Here is a 19611-nt window from a genome sequence, read left to right as displayed (position 1 = left end):
CCACGATTCACAGTTTCCAGCCAATGAGAGCTGTGGGAAGCGGCGGCCAGCACATCCCTGCGGCCCGTGCCGCTTCCCGCAGCTCCCATTGGCCGTGAACGGCTAACTGCGGCCACTGGGAGCTGCGGGCGGCTGGGCAAATGTAAACAAACTGTCTGGTGGTCTGCCAGCGGATTACCCACCACTGCCCTACAGTGACAGTGAGCACAGCCCACTGCAGGGAAGGATTTGTCCATGAACCTGCATCTGCAAGAAAGGCTCTCCCAGAAGTTGCAGATTCACAAAGCAATTTCCAGCAGTTTCCATTATGCACAATAGAAGGTCTTTCTAATTTCATCTCCTTTATGATGTTGTTCCTTTAAAGCCACAATGGTGGGCCTGGTTCAGGTCTGTCTTACACCAATGTAAATCAAAAAGAATGTCACTGAATTTACCCCAGCATAATACAGGTATAAGCAAGACTAGAATCAGATCCAACGCCTTTTCAATCTAGAAGGTGCTTGAATAGCCATGAATGATCATGGCTATTTAAAAACCTCTCATTAACCCCAAACAAGCAAAGAAACCACAAAAACAAAGTCGAAATATTACATAATAACCGTCTGATAAATTCCATTACCTGCGAACTGGGAACAAGGGCCTTCCACCAATGTCCACCCTTCACAAGGTCAACTTCACTTAATGACATTGACACTTTGCCTATGACACAGTGGCGTGAGAATTTGTCAAAATCCACTATGGTTAAAAGTAGAGTTCTTCTTTGGGCTTCTAAAAATGGGATTTCAAAGGTGTATCTCTCTTCAAACACTGGGTTCTGGGTTTTGCGTTTTACTCCTGTCTGCTTGGAGTTCTTCTGATCTGGAAGGAGGCAGATCTTGACATAAGGGTTGGAATGAGCCATATCTTGTCTTGAACCATCATATGAAATTGGAGGAGGCAGATCTTTAGCCTCAATTACCCTCACTATTAGATAATTATGCAACAGATCATACTGTGTGCTAAAATGCAGCATGCCCAGTTGATACTTCGATAAGATTTCCTCGTCTGTCAAGGAGTCCATGTCATCACTATTAGAGTCAAGAGAGTAGAGTCTTGGTTCGAATTTTCTAAAATAGTCATCTGGGGTATATGTTTTTCTCAGGATAGTTGGCTGAACTATTTCTTTTTTAGCGCCTATGATTCCAAACTCAATAGGTTTAATGTCAATTAGTGGAGAACTTGGCCTTCTTGATTCTAGACCTAGGCAAAAGAAACATCAAATAGCAATGTCGGTAACTGGAAAGATCTTATTGCATCCCAACTTAGTCTCTGCCCCACAGCTCTTACAGTCGGTCTTTTTGTTCTGTTCATACAAAACCCAGCACAATGAGGTCCTGACCCATGACTGGGGCCTTAGGGGCTATTGCAACACAAATAATAAAACAAACAATAATATCATAACTAGTTAATTGTTAAGTGAAAATATCAAATAGATTTCTCTCTCCTGCCCCTGTCTAACTCTGTGATTCTGTCACATTCATCCTTTAGCAAAAATATAAGTTTGGCCCCTTTCACAGTCTCTTTGTGGAACAGTTTAAGATTTTAATCAACATACCTTAGGATTGACTTGGATCTCTCTCTAAAAGTTGGCACTAACCTAAGCTTTGGGAAATTATGTTAATTTTGTATGTCTGACAGCCTTACTTGAAATCCGCCTTGTGAGGCTGTAAGTGGACCGTGATGTATCTGAAGATGATCGCCTTCTGTCAGGAGAAGAGTCTTGAGGAGTTGGAGGTGGCTCGCTGGTTGTGTTATCAGAGTCTCCGTCTTTGTCCTCATTTTGATTGCTTATCCTGTGAAAATGAAAGACCTCTGGATGTCTGAATCCAGTAAGTGTACTTTACACATAACGAACAGGATAAAAAGCCCTCTTCTCTGATACTTTAGACTGAACCCTGGATGAATATCATGGATGCTAGAGCTCATCTTCAGATCTAGCTGGAAAACAGAAGAGTGCTGAACTCTATGGTTTCAAGGCCCTACAAAACATGGATTCTCTATCCTTTATTTTGTCTTTCAGACTTCTTAAAATGTAATGAAGCTTACTAGCAACAGCAAGGATATACACCAGTATGCTCCTTAACACACATCTATATAGATATGCTCATGTTTTAAATACATCCATGCGATACAGACCTTGCAGCATTATTGATATATGTAGTGAAAATATTTATACCATTACTTACTGCTGTATATTTAGGGTATAGTGCTGGAATTATGGCTTTCATTAGGATTGGATAGTCACACTATGAATAGCATGGGAAATAACCATGATCAATCTTCTCACAACATGTTTAATATTAATATATGGTAGTAAATGAGCCATAAAGTTTGGAAACGTGGCCCTGTAAAGCAGGATTTGTTGACATACCTTTTAAGCAGTTCCTGTCCCCTTTTTATTCACTCTTTTGCATAATAATTCTGCTATATCTCGTTTTATTTGTGGGAGAATTTAAATAAGCAAGAAAGGTTACATGCCCCTCACTGAAACTTTGTGAAGGTTTAAAATGCACAAAGTGATTATGAGAATGGGATCATACAAAAGTCCACAAGCAATCCCCTTGTTAATTTAAATCTTCTACATAAAGTAAGTTCAGTGAAAATCTCAGCCTCCCACAAATTGCAGCAACTCACATTAAACAGAACAAATCAGAACCTCTTAAGTTCCCCTCAAAGAAGAGCAAAAGCAGACAGGAACAAAAATCTATAGTTCAAGATTCTGATGTCAGTTGCACTGGTGACAGTCTGGAAAAAGTCCAATGAAGTCAATGGAAGAACAATTTTATACTGACATAATTGAGATCAGAATCTCACCTTTTTTTTTTTTAAACAGTATTTCATTCTTTGTAGTGTACCAAGATAAAATACACTTTTCTGGTTAAGCCACAAGACAAAAGAACACTCAGAAAATAGAAACTGGGCACAGCCAAAGTTCAGCATGAAATAAGCAAATCAGATAGAAGCAGTGCTTGAGTTTTCCTCCTCATTCACTCTTTCTATATTTCCGGCTATGTCAGGAATAAAATGAATATGTTGAATCATTTGCCTCACAAACCACTGATGAAACTAGGCTGTTAACGATATTCTGTAGCAAGTAGTAAACTCAAAAATCTAAAACCAAACTTAGGAATAGACTAAAAATGGAATTCCAGATCTGAAACTACCTCTCCCCCAAGTTTGGGGGAAGAAGTTCAGATCTGGATCTTGTGGTGCTTGGAGATCTGAACCCACCTGAGCTTCACAGTCCATTGATATTTAATAGATTTTTGATAGCAAATTAAAAACATACATTAAATGAACAGACAATACCCAGCTTTCAAACGCAGTTGCTTAAATCCTTCAGCTGGATATAAAAATCAATACTTAGGAGCATAAAAGTCTGCTTTTCATGCCAAGACACAGACTTGAGGATTTGAACATACTTATTATGATTCACATGCCTGCAAATTAAGCCTACAGAATGTGGGCAAAGCAGGGGCAAAAAGAATCAGAAAAAAATCATTAAGGATATTCTACACATGCTAAACATAATAGTGAATTAACTAAGTAACAAGCAGGTGACCCTTTGCAGGGAAATTGCTACTGAACCACAATAATTTTTCCTCAAATAAACTTTGGCTGTGTTTGGAATAGCTCTGTTCATATTTAATCAGAACCTTTGTTAAGGAGAATTGAGCTCTAATTTCAGTTTAACCTTCCAGAACACACAGTATTTATTTTCGAGTTTTTATGTAGGAGATTTCATAATATACAGAGCTGACAAGCACCCCAATTCCCGGCCAATTTTTTTGCTAAGGCTAGGAAGCAAACAATCATGATGAAATCACAATAAGGATTTGCCATGTGTGCAAGTCAATACAATTAGATTTGCTTCAGCAAGATAAACATACTTCTTTTAACATTGACGTTGTAGGGTGCTGTAAAAATTCAGGAAGTGTGAAAAGTCAACATCTACTGAAAGAAATTACTTAATTTCACAGCAGTTGGGCCTAATCCTGCTTCCCTAGCATACCCAGAGCTTCTACTACTAAATATGGGAATGCTGCGGATACAAAGAATGGAGGATCGATGCAGACATTAACAAGATTGCTCCCATTCATCTAGAGACCATGAGAAGGACTGGGTGGGGGGGAAAGCACCCCCCATATGACAGCAACAGCCATGTCAGGTGGACAAGGAGCAAAGGATTGGATGCTCTTAGTTGTGAGCCCTTAGGCATTTTTAGATACTTTTCAGAGGGAGAAGGGGCAACTCAAGAAATTTACTTGTTCCCCAAATTCAATGCATTGAGGCAGAATGTGGATCTTTTTAAATCCAGGTCCTAATTCAGGGTGTTATACTGCTGCCCAGCACTATAGCATGGGAACATCTACCATGCAAAAACAATTAGTGTAACCAGACCTCGGAGCAGTTTTGAAATACATATACACATTAATGTACATATGCACAGCCCAATTCTGCAACTCTTACTCATGCCGAGTAGCACTTACTCACGTGATGAGTGCAGTACTGCAAACTCCAAACATTTAGAAACCTCCCCACCTCCCTGCACCCAAAACAACAACAAGACCAGGCAAAAGGCACCACTTCTCTCTTCTATCTCCTGAGGTGTCATTCTGTCCCTCTCCATTCTCCTCTCCATCTTTCCAGCCCTCCTCTCTCAGTCTCCTTACCCCTATACATATATTCTCTCCCTTTCCCCTCAGCCACCCATATTCTCCCAGCATCTCCCCCGTATTAGCATACCCCCAAATCTCCTTCCCTATGCCCGTTTTCCTTTACAGTCTATCTCTCAGCCTCCCTCCCTCCTCACCCCCTCCATATTCCTTGGATAAAGTCAGCTGCCACCACCATACATTCCCCTATCCCCTCACTATCTCTTGCCTGGGCTACATACAGGAAACAGAAGCTGCCATTTTAGCTGAGGGCATCTTGGATTCAATCATATGAAAAGTAATGGGAGACAGCAGCCATTTTGAAGCAGTTTGCTGCCCAGCTTCTAGAGACAAAAATCTTTAAAGAAACAAAACAAAACAAAACAAACACTAAACTTGTAAGATTTGGGAAAATATCATGAGAGCTGATGACTTTGATAGTCCCTAGAGGCTGCTGGTCTGACTATATGTAACACAGCATAAGAAAGGATTGCAGAACAGGGTCTTTTAATATAACTTTTTTCACTATGATTTATTGCAAAAGTTAACCAGGAGGGATCCTAGAGACAGCGGAACTGGTGCGGATCCAAGAGGCAGGTGGAAGGGAATACTGCTGGAGCCCACAAAGGGGGTCCACATCAGCTGCACATTGCAAAGTCCAGCTCCCCAAAGGAACTGGAGAATCACCACACAGATGGGTTAGCGGGGGGCGGGGAGCAGAAAAGGAACAGAGGCCCAAAGGTGGTGATCTACCACTACACAGCCCCAGTGGCCACAGATGGTTGGAATTACTGCCTCAGGGCTAGAGTTGCCAACTTTCTAATCACACAAAACCGAACACCCTAGCCCCGCCCCTTCCCCAAAGCCCCACCCCCCACTCACTACATTCCCCCTCCCTTGGTGACTCAGTCTCTCCAACCCTCACTCACTGTCACTGGGCTGGGGCAGGGGTGTGGGAGGGGGTGAGGACTCTAACTGGGGGTGCAGGCTCCAGGGTGGGGCCAGAAATGAGGGGTTCAAGGTGTGAGAGGACACTCTGGGGAGGGGGCAGGGGGTTAGGGTGCAGGGGAGGGTGAGGGCTCCAGCTGGGGGTACAAGCTCTGGGGTGGGGCTGGGGATGAGGGGTTTAGGGTGCAGGAGAACATAAGAATGGCCATACTGGGTCAGATCAAAGGTCCATCTAGCCAGTATCCTGTCTTTCAACAGTGGCTAATGCCAGGTGCCCCAGAGGGAATGAACAGAACAGGTAATCATCAAATGATCCATCCCCTGTCATCCATTCCCAGCTTCCGGCAAACAGAGGCTAGAGACACCATCCCTGCCCATCCTGGCTAATAGCCATTGATGGACCTCTCCTCCATGAATTTATCTAGTTCTTTTTTCAACCCTGTTATAGTCTTGGCCTTCACAACATCCTCTGGCAAGGATTCCACAGGTTGACTGTGCATTGTGTGAAGAAATACTTCCTTTTGTTTGTTTTATACCTGCTGCCTATTAATTTCATTTGGTGACCTCTAGTTCTTGTGTTATGAGAAGGAGTAAATAAAACTTCCTTATTTACTTTCTCTACAACAGTCATGATTTTATAGACCTCAATCATATCCCCCCTTAGTCATCTCTTTTTCAAACTGAAAAGTCCCAGTCTTATTAATCTCTCCTCAGATGGCAGCCGTTCCATACCCCTAATGATTTTTGTTGCCCTTTTCTGAACCTTTTCCAAGTCCAATATATCTTTTTTGAGATGGGGCAACCACAGTATTCAAGATGTGGGAGTACCACTGATTTCTATAGAAGCAATATGATATTTTCTGTCTTATTTTCTATCCCAGGGGTTCCCAAACTTGTTCCGCTGCCTGTGCAGGGAAAGCCCCTGGCGGGCCGGGCTAGTTTGTTTACCTGCCGCGTCCGCAGGTTCGGCCGATCGCGGCTCCCAGTGGCCGCAGTTCGCTGCTCCAGGCCAATGGGAGCTACTGGAAGCAGCAGCCAGTATGTCCCTCGGCCCATGCAGCTTCCTGCAGCCCCCATTGGCCTGGAGCAGCGAACTGCGGTCACTGGGAGCCGCAATCGGCCGAACCTGAGGATGCGGCAGGTAAACAAACCAGCCCGGCCCGCCAGGGGTTTTCCCTGCACAAGTTGCGGAACAAGTTTGGGAACCACTGATCTATCCCTTTCTTAATGATTCCCAACACTCTATTTGCTCCGGGTTTGGGGGCGGGGAGGGGGGAGTGGGAGGCTCAGGGTTGGGGCAGGAAGTTGGGACTCGGGGTTGGGGCATGGGCTTACCTCGGGCAGCTCCCAGTCAAGGGCGCAGCTGGGCTAAGGCAGGCTCCCTGCCTGTCCAGGCTCCGCGCCGCACCCCGGAAGAGACCAGCAGGTCTGGCTCCTAGTCAGGGGGCCAAGAGGCTCCTCACACTGCTCTCGCCCACAGGCACTGCCTCTCCAACTCCCACTGGCTGCAGTTCCCAGCCAATGGGAGTGCGGAGCCGGTGCTCGGTGCGGGGGCAGCATGCAGAGCCCCATGGCCCCCTGCCTGCGAGCCGGACCTGCTGGCTGTTTCCGGGGTGCAGTGCAGTGCCAGGACATGAAGGGATTAGCCCGCCTTAGACTTGCAGCACTGCTGAACAGACTTTTAACAGCCCGTTCGGCGGTGCTGACCAGAACCACCAGGGTCCCTTTTCAACCGGGCATTCCAGTCGAAAACAGGACGCCTGGCAACCTTACTCAGGGCCTGCCACAGATCAAGTGAAGATTTCTTCTACCCCACCCCTTCCTGAAGCCCCTATCAAGCCTAGCCACTTGTCCCCAAGTACTCGATCATTTCTGCAGCGTATCTTTCTAAGTCCAATAAAGCTGTCTCATCATTTTGTTCACCTGCACACGCTGTTTCCTTATTTAGCATTGATTTTATTTCCAATTCCCATTAGTTGCAGATAAATGAGTTTCTAAGCATAATTCTGACCCTTAAAAAACGGCTCCCTGTTTAAGAACCACTATGAAGCTCTACTGCTAACCTCTCTGCACCTTCTTTCTACACTAATTCAAAACAATAAACAAGATGCTGTAATTCAAACAGAAAAGGATGAATTTTATATACCGTTTACACACAAACCTGATAGATCTGGCAGGAAAAAAAATGAAAGCAAAGAAGCTCCTAGGGGAGGATGATAGTGATCACGTGTCTTCCTATCTGTCCTCCAGCAACACAGCGAAATGTGATGCATTAGGGAAGCAATTAAGGGGGCACCTCACCTGTTGTGGTTTCAGAAACACATTGCACATTTAACCCTTGAGTGTCAACTACTCTGCTTCTATGGGACGCAGTGTGGCCTCGCAGATAAAGCACTGGGCTGGCACTAAGGCTCCTGCTCTGCCAGTGGCCTGCTGGGTGACCTTGGATAAGTCACTTTGCCGCTCAATGCCTCAGTTTCCCCAGCTGCAAAATGAGGATAACAATACTGGCCTCCCTTGTAAACTGCTTTGATGTTGTTGTTATTGTTGTTGTTTTAGGATCAGATTTTAAAAGCACTTAAGTGACACAGGAACACAAATCCCATTAGAAATTCAGTTTTTCTAGGGGATATGTTCTCTTAAGTCACCTTGGTGTTTTTGAAAGTTCCCCCCTTTAGCCCGGTTAAATTAGAATAACATTAATAAGTTCAGTATCTATTTCTTACTCTTATAATCCTCAAAACATTCTAGTAGATATTGTTTAGTTTCACTAAGTGCTGCTTGTATGCTATCTTTCTGCCTAGAATAATATCTTACAACCAACCCTAAGCCCTCCTAAGAATACAGATTTATCCTGGAAATAGCTAAAGTTAAGGGTTATTTCAGCCATTTTCCGTGGGGCTCTGCATGGGTGCAGGGGTTCACTGACATGCAACAAATTGCTGAATTAGGGCCTGTGCCTGAATCCCTCTTTGTCTGAACAGTTATCTGGTGTATTGCATATGTCTATGGTTAAGGTAGATCATAAGCTCCTCTGGTAGGAACCTTGTCTGTTATGTGTTCATAAAATACAGGGCATGCTCTAAGTAATAATAATAATAATAATAATAAATATAGATCCTCCTACATAGTCACTTGACTGGCAGTCTGGAAAATTACAGCAATCAGAGGGCTAAAGTGTTCAAAATAACATTGTCCAATTTAGAAACTCTACAAGAATTCAAATGAAATGTATTGTTCTCAGCATGCAATACAAAGCTAGGCCAATTACCAACTTGCTGTGTTGGCTTGCAGGATAGTTTCTGACTTAAGCACTGGGGTAGCTATATTTCAAAGACTCCAGCTACCTGAATTAGCAGGACATGTTGTTTAGCTTTACTGCAGTTATATGCACTGTTTATATAGTTATATACACTGTTTCCACTCCTAACACCGACTCTTCCCACCAATCTCTTATTGTATGTATGCCATTAGCCAGGTGTGTGGCATTTTTGGATTCTTATAGCCTCATGTTTATGACCTCAGCACAGCCAAAATAACATTACCTTTGTCATGCTGCTATACACTGGAGATAACATTTGCTTAATATGCACATCTAAACTTACAGCCAGGCTGGCGTCTGTGCAGGAAAAGGTCCCAGGATTTCAACTTCATCTTCGCTCGACTGACAACAGCTACAGTCAAAACACTTCTGACAACAATTTCTACAAGTCCATCTGCACAGCAAGAGATCCGAGAGTCTAGAGAGCAGACCCTGAGGCCATTGGAAACCAAAGAATAAGATTACAACCAGTAGATCATTGGTGAGAAATAACACTCCGCTGTATTTATGTTTGTGTCTCTGCAGCAGAACATTTGGAACTCTATTTATTCCATTTATATAAACAGACAAGTGCCGTGCAGTTACTGGCACAATCTCACTGAAGCCATAACTAGGCAGGGAAATAAACATTCACTGCAGGTATTTTCTTTTATAGCATTATAATGTACGTGGGCGAGAGAGCGATTTACAAAACACTATGGCATAACAATATGCTAGAGCAGAAACATGCCCATTATTTCATTCACATTAACAAACTAATATATCAACAAATGCATGGCAGAGAGAAGAAAAAACTAAAGATTAGTGAAAACCTCAATTTAATTTCACAAGTTGTTGCACAGCTGAAAAAACCTAACGCAACAATATGAATGTATTTTAATACTGTATGCATGTAAACATATGATATTCATATGCTCCATACATGCAGTATTACAGCCTCAAATTTGTCAGCAAAATGTATCAGCCTAGGTACAAAATCTTGCCTGACTCTTACTATGATAATTAATTTATTGAAAAAGCTAATGATTTTTTAAAAAAAAAAACATTATTTGCCCTCAGTAAGTATAGAAGTACACTTGAGAACAGAATTTTGTATGGTGGCAGTAGTAATTATCTAACAGTGCTATTACATTTATTATATGCACACACATAATATGTAATAATGTATACACTTCGCCTGTGTATATTTATTATATTATATATGTTATGTTATAATGTTATAAACAAATATACACAGGCGAAGTGTATACATTTATAGCAAGGGGGAGTGTATCCCAAGAAAGGAACTGTGGCAGAAGAAGCCACAGTTCCCTTCCTTCTCTCCCTTGCTTCAAGAGGGTATAAACTTGCTGGTGTCTTATATCAACAACAAATAACTATCCCATTCCCACCACACCCTCTAAACTCAGCTTGCTGGTGTACTGGAGAGAGAGGGGAGGAGGCATGAAGCCAGCCACCCCTACCCACCTTTCCCAGGTAAGGGGGGGAGAAGAAAGTGTTTGTAAGAACAGTACATAGGACACAGACACACAGATTCTAGCTATCTGTTCTCAGTGGTAGGTGAAAACCCAGAATGCATTATGAAACCCTCACAAAGTCAAAATTTGAGAATAGGCTTTTTATAATTGTACCAGAAATTCTTGAACTGTATCATGTTTGCAGTGTTCAACACTGTCTGTATAGGGAGGCAGTCGGCACTCATTGGGAGGCCTTCCCCGGGAGGACAGGGCTGCAGAGAAGGACAGTAGCAGATTGATAGTAAAACACATTTTTATTCCACACCTGTAAAAAAACTGAATTTTCCTGCTATTCAAAAAAATTAGTTTTTCTATAAATGAACCCCAGAAATCAGAAAAGCCACAAAGCAAGGAATCTCGCGTACCATCTATACCTACGGCATTAGAAAAGATTCAGAAAATGCAGGACAATCTCCTCTGGATGACGAGATGAGACAGAATAGGGAATGAATCATCAGATTAACTCACCTCATTTATCGGTTCCAACTGTCCTTTTAGATATCCATGATGGAGCAAAGGGGAATAAAATGAAAAAGACAAAACCAGTTTAGCAATGCTCAAATAACTCTAAATTAGCACCGGCCAGAGAACAATTTCTTTAATTTCTCAGGACATGCTATTTCCCAAGCTTGTCCTACTTAATTTTAGGGGAAGGGGAAGAATCTCCTGAGGGAGCAACAATGTCTTCTTCTCCCCTTCCCTCCCTGCTGCTCACCTTTCCCTAGGAGGATCTCACCACTCTCACCCGTTTACAGCAAAAGAAACGTATGTATTGCTTTTGCTACCATCCCCCTCCCAAGAGACATCATGTGCAACCACACTCTTCTTGTGTCCCCAGGAAATTACTTGATTTCTACAACTATTTACTGCATCAGTAGCAAACCACATCCAGGTCATAGATACACTACAAGCTCCTGGTAATAGAGACCTTGGTCTCAATTCAGTTCTGGCAAAAATGGTTGCAACTCCAGAGATATTAAGACCAACACTTTCAGAAGTGGACACTAACTTTGAGTACTCCCATTTCTGTGTGCCCAACTCAAGACACCCGGTGCCTGATTTTTCAGAGATACTGAGCATCTTTAACTCCCATTGTCTTTCACTGGGGTGCTGGGTCCTCAGTATTGGAACAATCAGTCCCAAGGTGTCCCCAGGTGAGTGCTCAAAACTTGAGTCACCCAAGATCACTGACCACTTTTGAAAATTTGAGCTGAAGTGACTTGCCCAAGGTCACACAAGAAGTGTGTGCCAGAGCCAGGAACAGAACCCAAATCTCCCACGTTCCAATCTAGTGCTTTAATCGCACCATCCTTCCACTCTTATTCACTTTGTTTGTGCTATTCCTGCTGTAACTAGCACTATTAGCACCTTTACTTTCATGAGCACCGAATTCACCAAAATTCACTAAAAAATCTCATTTAAAAAAGTTTGGATCTCTACTGTGATTGCTTTGCTATCTTTAACCCCTGCTCATATCTAGTAGTTTTCTGTCTCATGTGCCTTCCTTTAAAGATGGTTTCCTTAAGGGGCTTGCACTCCCAAAAGTATACTGCTTCTATTGGCTAAATTCTCTATGGAAAACATAGACAATACAACTTTTTAAAAAGGAACTAGATTAGATTAGATGAAATTTAGCTCTACAATGGCTTCCATAGAAAGCATTTTAGCACAAACATCCATCGTCACGTTCTCACAGACTGTTGCTTAGTGAAAATACCACCACCTGTATGAGGTAAGGATTGCAAGGACAAAAGTGCTGTATTTTGATATGGCTACACCCCTAAAATCATTTTTAAAAACCCCAGGATTCTGTCATCCCCCAATTTACACACTAAATTCCACCCAAAACTGGTGTGGCATATTCCAAGCCTGCACTAAAATGCCTACGCTGCATTAAGACGAGTCCATTGGATTCATGCCTTGCAGCCAAACAGCCCAGCATGTACTGTGAGAAAAGGCCATGTGGCGTAAGAGAGTGGGGTGTGGTAACTCCAGGCAGGCCTGCATCAGACAATCCTCCTGGCTAAAATGTATCAGTTGTGCAAGAGAGGCATCAAGTAAAACAACCTAGATCTGCTTTACAATAAAATAGGTCCTTGGGCAGCCAGCACCCCACGAACATGAGCAATGCTACCCGCAGACTCTATCATAAAGTAAGCGGAGTTCCATCCTGTCTGTGTGCTCAATCCAGCTCCCCCAGAAACCCTAGCCAGGAACACAGGAGTGATGACAGAGACAACAGGCAGGAACTAATCACCATAGCACAGCAGAAGCAAATGAACAGCCAGTGCCATAAAATACATAAATGCACAGATCCATGAAATAAAAGCAAACACGAACAGCTGTCTGTGTCCATGCCAGTCACATGCAGCAGGGGGGCTAGTTCTGGGGGAATGACAAAGGTTTATAGAGTACAAATGGTGTGATAGCCAGCAGGTGCTGGGTAAGCTCAGTTGGAGTTTAAGACCATAGACACTATAACAAACCCAGCACATATAGGCAGACTGGGTCTACCATGAGATTGGCCTACTCCACTGGGAATGCAAAAGGAATACCACTCGAGCCACTGCTGCTGAGCCTAGACTTATTGCACCAGATCTGCAAATTCAAGATCAACTCTTCAACTCAGGAGCATAATCCATTTGGGAGTCCTGGTGCCATGAACAAACCCCCATCACAAAACAACACATAGGATGTGTATTGTGGCCTAGGGTGCCTGCATAATCCTTGCTACTTGATGACCTGGCTGATAGCTGTTCCTTGATACCTTGGTTTCCAGGATCTGCTATACATGGGGCTGTTTTGCTATCTTTACCATTACACTTCCTGTGCCCTATATGCTGCTGTGCTTAGCAGTTCCCTGCATCCTCCAGATCAAGAGTGACCAGCATTTTTTAGGTGGGTGATATTGCAGAGCCGGGGCTCGCTTTTTCTAGCATGAATATATGTGCATACATGCATGTATGGGCATATACATGTCCCTTCTGCTTCTGTACACTTTGGTCACTTGGGGATGGCAGGGGTCCAGTACTACACCATTGATAATACAGATATGGGGCTAAGAACATTAAGGGTGGAATTTTCAAAGGAGCCTGACTTAGGAACACAACTCCCAGTGAAAGCCAATAAGCCTTGTGCTCCTAAGTCACTTATGGACTTTTGAAATAATAAATCGTAAAACTCCACACACACAAAGCCTGACCTAAAGCCCACAGAAATCAATGCAAAGATCCCTACTGACTTCATTGTGGTTTGGATCATCATAGTATCTTTCATCCCACGATCTCAAAGCACTTTTTAACTAATTTGCAGTCAGTACATCCCCGGGAAGTAGGTCACTATTGTCATTTCAGAGATGCGAAACTGAGTTACAGAGAGGATGACTTACCCAACAGCATTTTACATCCACTGTGCATAGATGTCATTGTCAGTGACTGTGCAAGGCAGTGGAGAACCAAACCGAGTCATTGTCAGAGCTCAGATAAGAAGCCAGATTTCCTGGCTAACATCTTCCAGGAATTTTTAAACCATAAAACCATGGGTATCAAAACTCATTCTGGGGAGCAGGTCAAATTACATTTTGAATTATGCACCGTGGACCCAGTTTACAGCATTAGGGTCTCATATACAACAGCCTATCCACCAAAGAGCTCCTTCTACCCTGGCACAATTACACGAGGGACAGGCCAGGCTGAGAGTAGTTATAAACCTAGGGGTTCAGGGCCACCTGCCCATCTAGCTTTCAAGAGCCCCTCAAAGTAAGGACAGCTTTAAGTGAGTGTTGTTTTCATGGCCTGGGGCAAGTTGAGTGGGCCCCTATTTTGAAGTTCATAGTTGGTGGTAATATGTCAGTATACCACATTGGGGTGAGGATCCCTGTGTCTGTGTCCATAGCAGGTCCCTTTATTGGTGTGAGGGGCCCCAGATTCAATCTCTGAAGGGATTCCCATATGTGTGGAAGCCCCCATTTCTAGGCTTCCACGGTGGGGGGGTGTCTCATGTAGGTGGGGTTCCGGAGCCTCCATTCTCAAGGGTCCACGTGACAGTGTGAGGGGCAAGTCCCATCCCTGCTGGTGGTTCACGGGACTGCAGAGTGTGAGTAGCAAGGTCATCTCACACCCTGGGGGAAGCTCTGTGCCCTTTCATGACCTTCTGGCTGGCTGATTCCTGAGCCTCCCAGGCCCCTTCCAGAGGCTGCCCGGCCTAGTCCTCCTCCCTCAGCAGCAGCCACCTAAGCTCAACTCGGGAGCAGCATCCATGGTAACGCCAGCTGGGTGAATGGGGGAGGACTTGGTAAAGCCCCCCTGGCTGCTCCTACTCCCGTCTCCCTGCCCGCTCTTGCTCCCACTCCGAATTCAGTCCTAGACATGGAACACGCCGTCAACAGCTGGATCCCTGAACGTGCAACAGAACAGCAGCAGAGGCAGCTGCAAAAACTGTTGCTCCGCTTCTCTTTGTGCCCGGTATATGCAACTCTGCACTATGGCATCACAAACCTCTCACACACACACTCACACACAAGAACTCACATATATGCTGACATTTACACGCACAGACCGTGCACAATCCCATGCACACACACAAACATAAGCACGCCTACGTACAACACCCCCCCCCCCACAGACACAAACACAGTCAGTCCCATACGTACACCATCAGTCAGATGCACAAACACACACGTTCACACAAACACGCACAAAAGGGGATGTTCAGCTTCATTCTTAAGAACAAGGCGAGTTCCAATCACACAGACTATTCTCCCAAACCCTTCTCCTGTAGTACTCCACAAAGTGTTTCCAACAACCCATAGTTCTGGTCTGAATCAAGATGCATTGGCTGACTGCTGCTATTAAACAAATGCAAAAAGCCGAACCACTAGCGCGTCAGGTTGGGTATGTCACTTGAGAGCTTCACCTTCTGGGCAACTAACTAACTCACACACCCAAGTTTACCGTTAAGCGGGAGAGGGAATCACTAGCCTGGGCTGGATGAACATGCAACTAGGAAATTGAGCTGAGTGCTAACCCAGGTTAAAGCAGACCAGGTTTCCCTGTGGTCCCCGGGTCCCCACCCCGGCAAAGAGGACATTACCTCCCCAGTGCTGTTCAGACCTACCTGTATATACGCCATCTTCACTAGGTATCACATTAGTTCCCAGCACAGCCCGAGCATGGCGTCTCTCTCCCCTTTGCCCTCAACAACAAAAAAAGACGTGACTAGGTTGCTAGATGAGCACTGACCATCTCCGCTCCCCCTGGCTGCTCGCTGCCGATCGGCGTCTCCCCCCCGCGGTTCCCTAGCCCGGCGCTGTCTAGGATTTCGGGCAGGTTTTGTCTGGGTCCCCAGGCTCTCTGTGCCGCGCCGGGCGGGGAGGGATGTGCTCTGGCAGCCTGTCACCCGCTGCACCCTCCTGGGCATGGCTCGGGGTGAATTTCCCCTGCTGGGACTGCCGTGGCTACAGCCCTTCCTCTCCCCGGGGTCGCCATTCGCCTCTCTCGGGGCAGCCTCCCTGAGCGTCGAGCCCCAACCTCCCAGCCTGCGGCCGGGACCGTCACCCCGCCACCCGCCGCCGCCTGCAGCCAGCAACACGCGGCGCAGAACAAGACCCAGCCGGAGCCCGACTCCCTTCGCCGGGGCCGCCAGGGAGAGCAAGCGGGGTATAGCCCCGGCCACAGCAGCAGCGCCCCCTGCGCTCTGGGCAGCTGGAGCCCAGAGGGGATCGCCCCCGCCAGGCGGCAGCGGCTGGTGCTGCCGCCCCGAGGAGCCGCCAGGGGTGGAGGGAGGCTGCCGCGGAGGCTCCCAGTGGAGTTCGCAGAGCCCGTGGAGCCTGGGTAGGCGCTGGGCATGGTGAGACCCGAGCGTCTGGTAAAGGGGGGGGGGGGAGCGGGGGGGGTCTTGGGGGGGGGGCAGGCCCTCAGGAGGGCCCTGTAAATCTAGGCTGTGGCTGTGCCTGCTGCACAGGGTGGGAGCTCAGGGTGGAAAAGGGGTGAGGGGCTGAAGGAAGCTGATGCTATGCAATGGGGTGGGGAATAGCTTAGTGGTTTGAGCATTGGCCTACTAAACCCAGGGTTATGAGTTCAATCCTGTAGGGGGCCACTTAGGGATCTGGGGCAAAAGTCAGTACTTGTCTCCTGCTAGTGAAGGCAGGGGACTGGACACGATGATCTTTCAGGGTCCCTTCCAGTTCTAGGAGATCGGTATATATCACCATATATTATTATATTATTAAGCACCTAACATGCAACAGAGCCGATGAAACTGCCTGCCACCAACATGTGCCACAGGCTGGGGACCAGTCAGCTAATGTGTGCGATAGGCGGAGGGGGGAAAGAGATGGGAATCCCCAGAACGTATGCACTGGTGGGACTTGTGTCACACTCCATGTGGCACCCATGGAGGGAATCCTGCCTCTAATGCCACTAGGGAACTCACCAGGAGCCTGTCACATACAGTAATAGAAAAAACACCTTGAGCCAGTGCTGCTAACTCCAGGGTTTCACACATTAGCTGACTGGTCCCGAGCCCCTCGCACATGTTGGTGGCAGGTAGTTCCATCGGCTCTGTTGCATGTTAGGTGCTGGGGATCCCCACCCCATCACTCACCTCGGCTTCCTTCAGCCCCTCACTCCTGTTCCAGCTCCAGCTGCTGCTCTCCTGTTAGTGCCTGAGAATCACTGCTTTCATTTTTGTTGTCTTAAAGTAAGTTTCTAGCCCTACGGACTGTCGAGAAATGCTTGAAAATGTGACTCCTAAATGCCAGAAGGCAAAAAAGAACCCAACGTTTATTATATTTATAATCTCTCAATTGTCTAGGGGACCTGACTGATGATTTCTAAACACTTGGGTTAGCCATACCCATTATTGCAATGCAGAATATATGCTAGGAAATTTACAGTGTGTAATGGGAAGGGGCATATAATTACTGAGGGAACAATCACAGTATACTCTGTTTGCAGGGGTGCCCGAATGGGAGGGTGTCTCATATGCAAGTTAGGACCCCATTTTCAATCTCCTCTGTGTTAAGCTAGCCCTGTTTTAACCTTTGCATGGGGACCCCGTGTGAGTATTTGGGCCCCTCTGTCTGTGTATCCACAAGATCCCAGTGAGTGTGTGTAGACCCCTGGGTTTTGGATTCACAGAGCTCACTGAATGCATGCTGGGGTCCAGTCCTCCTTTCTGTGTTCACAGATGAAGGGGGCTACATCTAAGTGTGGTTCTCAAGGCCCCACGTGACCTCCTGAGGGGCACTTCCATGCTGGCATTTCACAGGATTGCAGGCTACGAGTCACAGGGTTAGCCAACAGTATCAGGAAGCTCTGCCCTTTCATGCCCCCCTGGCTGAGTCCCAGGCCCCCTCCATTTGCATCCCCGGGGCTGCTCTGCCTGGATATCCACCTGCTGTCCAGCAGCAGCAAGCTCCCCTCAGCTCAGCAATTAGAAGAAACATCCCTGGTAACACTATGGATGGGGGCTGGGGTCGTTGCTGAAGCACTCCTGGCTGCCCTGACCCCCATCTCCCAGCCTGCTCTTGCTCACATGCCAAACTGAGACCCAAAAACGGAACCCTGGAGTTAACAGACGGATCATGGCACATAGAGCAGCAACAGGAAGTGCAGCAGAGGCGTCTGTGAAAACTGTTGTTCTGTTTCACTCAGGGCACAGTTGCACACACCGTGCAAGAAGGCATCAAACATTTGTCTCATACACACACACACACATATGCAGACATTATTACATATAAATAATAGCTTCACACAGAGATACCAACATCACACATACACACTGTCAAGTATCGGGGGTAGCCGTGTTAGTCTGTATCCACAAAAACAACAAGGAGTCCGGTGGCACCTTAAAGACTAACAGATTTATTTGGGCATCTGAAGAAGTGAGGTTTTTTTACCCACGAAAGCTTATGCCCAAATAAATCTGTTAGTCTTTAAGGTGCCAACGGACTCCTTGTTGTTTTTGTACATACACAATGTGTATGTCTGAATGAATGTAAGTCTCTCATACCCACAGAATCTCACTAGCACATTCACACACACACACACACACACAATGTTAGTTTCCTTTTGTTTTACTGATTTGTACCAACACAACCTTAAAAGAACATGCACCCAACACATAGCTAGAAGGGATGCATTCAATTTCTTTTATTTACTTTTTTTAATTAAGGTCCAGTCACAAGAACAATTTCCTCAAACTTATCTTGGAAGAGATTGTTTTGTAACCCTACTTAGTATTGTCAACTGCCAGTAAGCCACAGTTCTTGTTTCTAAATACATTAGAAGCAAATATTACTATTGAATGCAAAAATCAGAACAAATAATAATGCTACAGGTTGCATCTGTCACTAAAGAACTTAACCTTTTCTATAACTAACTCTCAAGTTTCCCATTAAGTGGGCGAGGGAATCACTAGCCTGGGCTGGATGAACATGCAGCTAGTAAATTCAAGTGAGTCTAAACCAGATTAGAGCAGACCCAGGGTCCCTGCAGTCCCCCTCCCCAGATAAAGAGGACATTTCCTCCCCAGTGCTGTTCAGACCTACCTGTATATACGCCATCTTCACTAGGTATCACATTAGTTCCCAGCACAGCCTGAGCATGGCGTCTCTCTCCACTTTGCCCTCAACAACAACAAAAAGACATGACTTGTTTGCTAGATGAGCACTGTTCATTCCTTCTCCCCCTTGCTGCTCACTGCCTCTCCGTAATGATCAGTGTTTCCTTCACAGTATTTCTTTAGCACAGAGATGTTGATTATTTTGTTTGTTTCTAATATTTCTTGTATGGTTTTCTGGGTTTCCAGGCTCTCTGTGCTGCGTTGGGCTGGGAGGGATGTGTTCTGTCAGCCTGTCACTTGCTGCATGATTGATTTCCCTCTTTTCCTTCTTCCCTGTGCTAGGCTGGTGGTGAATTTCCCCCTCTTGGGCAGCAGCTGCAGCAGCTTTTGCACTTCCAGAGATCTGGATTCCCCTCTCTCAGTGCATCTCTCCTTGGATTTGTTTTTCCAACTTAAAGCCTGAGGATGAATCCGGGGGAAGTGTCTTCTGCAAACAGCATCATCCATCTGTCTGCAACCAGATGGACAAGAGCCTTTGAAACAGCAGCATGTAGGAGGGTCCTTT

General features: G+C 45.6%; 1 protein-coding gene across 8 annotated transcripts in view; it reads right to left on the bottom strand.

Moving 5' to 3' along the window:
* The window catches only part of SYT17 (synaptotagmin 17), a 75900-nt gene extending 56502 nt beyond the window's left edge, over positions 1 to 19398 (bottom strand). Inside the window, exons 1-6 of one of the 8 annotated variants that reach the window (XM_034783402.1) lie at positions 19033 to 19398; positions 15597 to 15674; positions 10950 to 10967; positions 9248 to 9396; positions 1684 to 1832; positions 620 to 1239 (exon numbers count right to left, since the gene is read on the bottom strand). In XM_034783402.1, the coding sequence (XP_034639293.1) occupies positions 620 to 1239; positions 1684 to 1832; positions 9248 to 9396; positions 10950 to 10967; positions 15597 to 15611 (951 nt within the window). In that variant the 5' untranslated portion in view covers positions 15612 to 15674; positions 19033 to 19398. The other 7 variants (XM_034783404.1, XM_034783409.1, XM_034783408.1 and 4 more) reach the window with 7 other exon arrangements.
* Positions 19399 to 19611: the final 213 nt, after the last annotated feature.

This window comes from Trachemys scripta, chromosome 10, assembly GCF_013100865.1.
Source record: "Trachemys scripta elegans isolate TJP31775 chromosome 10, CAS_Tse_1.0, whole genome shotgun sequence".
Classification (NCBI taxonomy): Eukaryota; Metazoa; Chordata; order Testudines; family Emydidae; genus Trachemys; species Trachemys scripta.
This window is presented reverse-complemented; position numbering and strand designations above follow the sequence as displayed.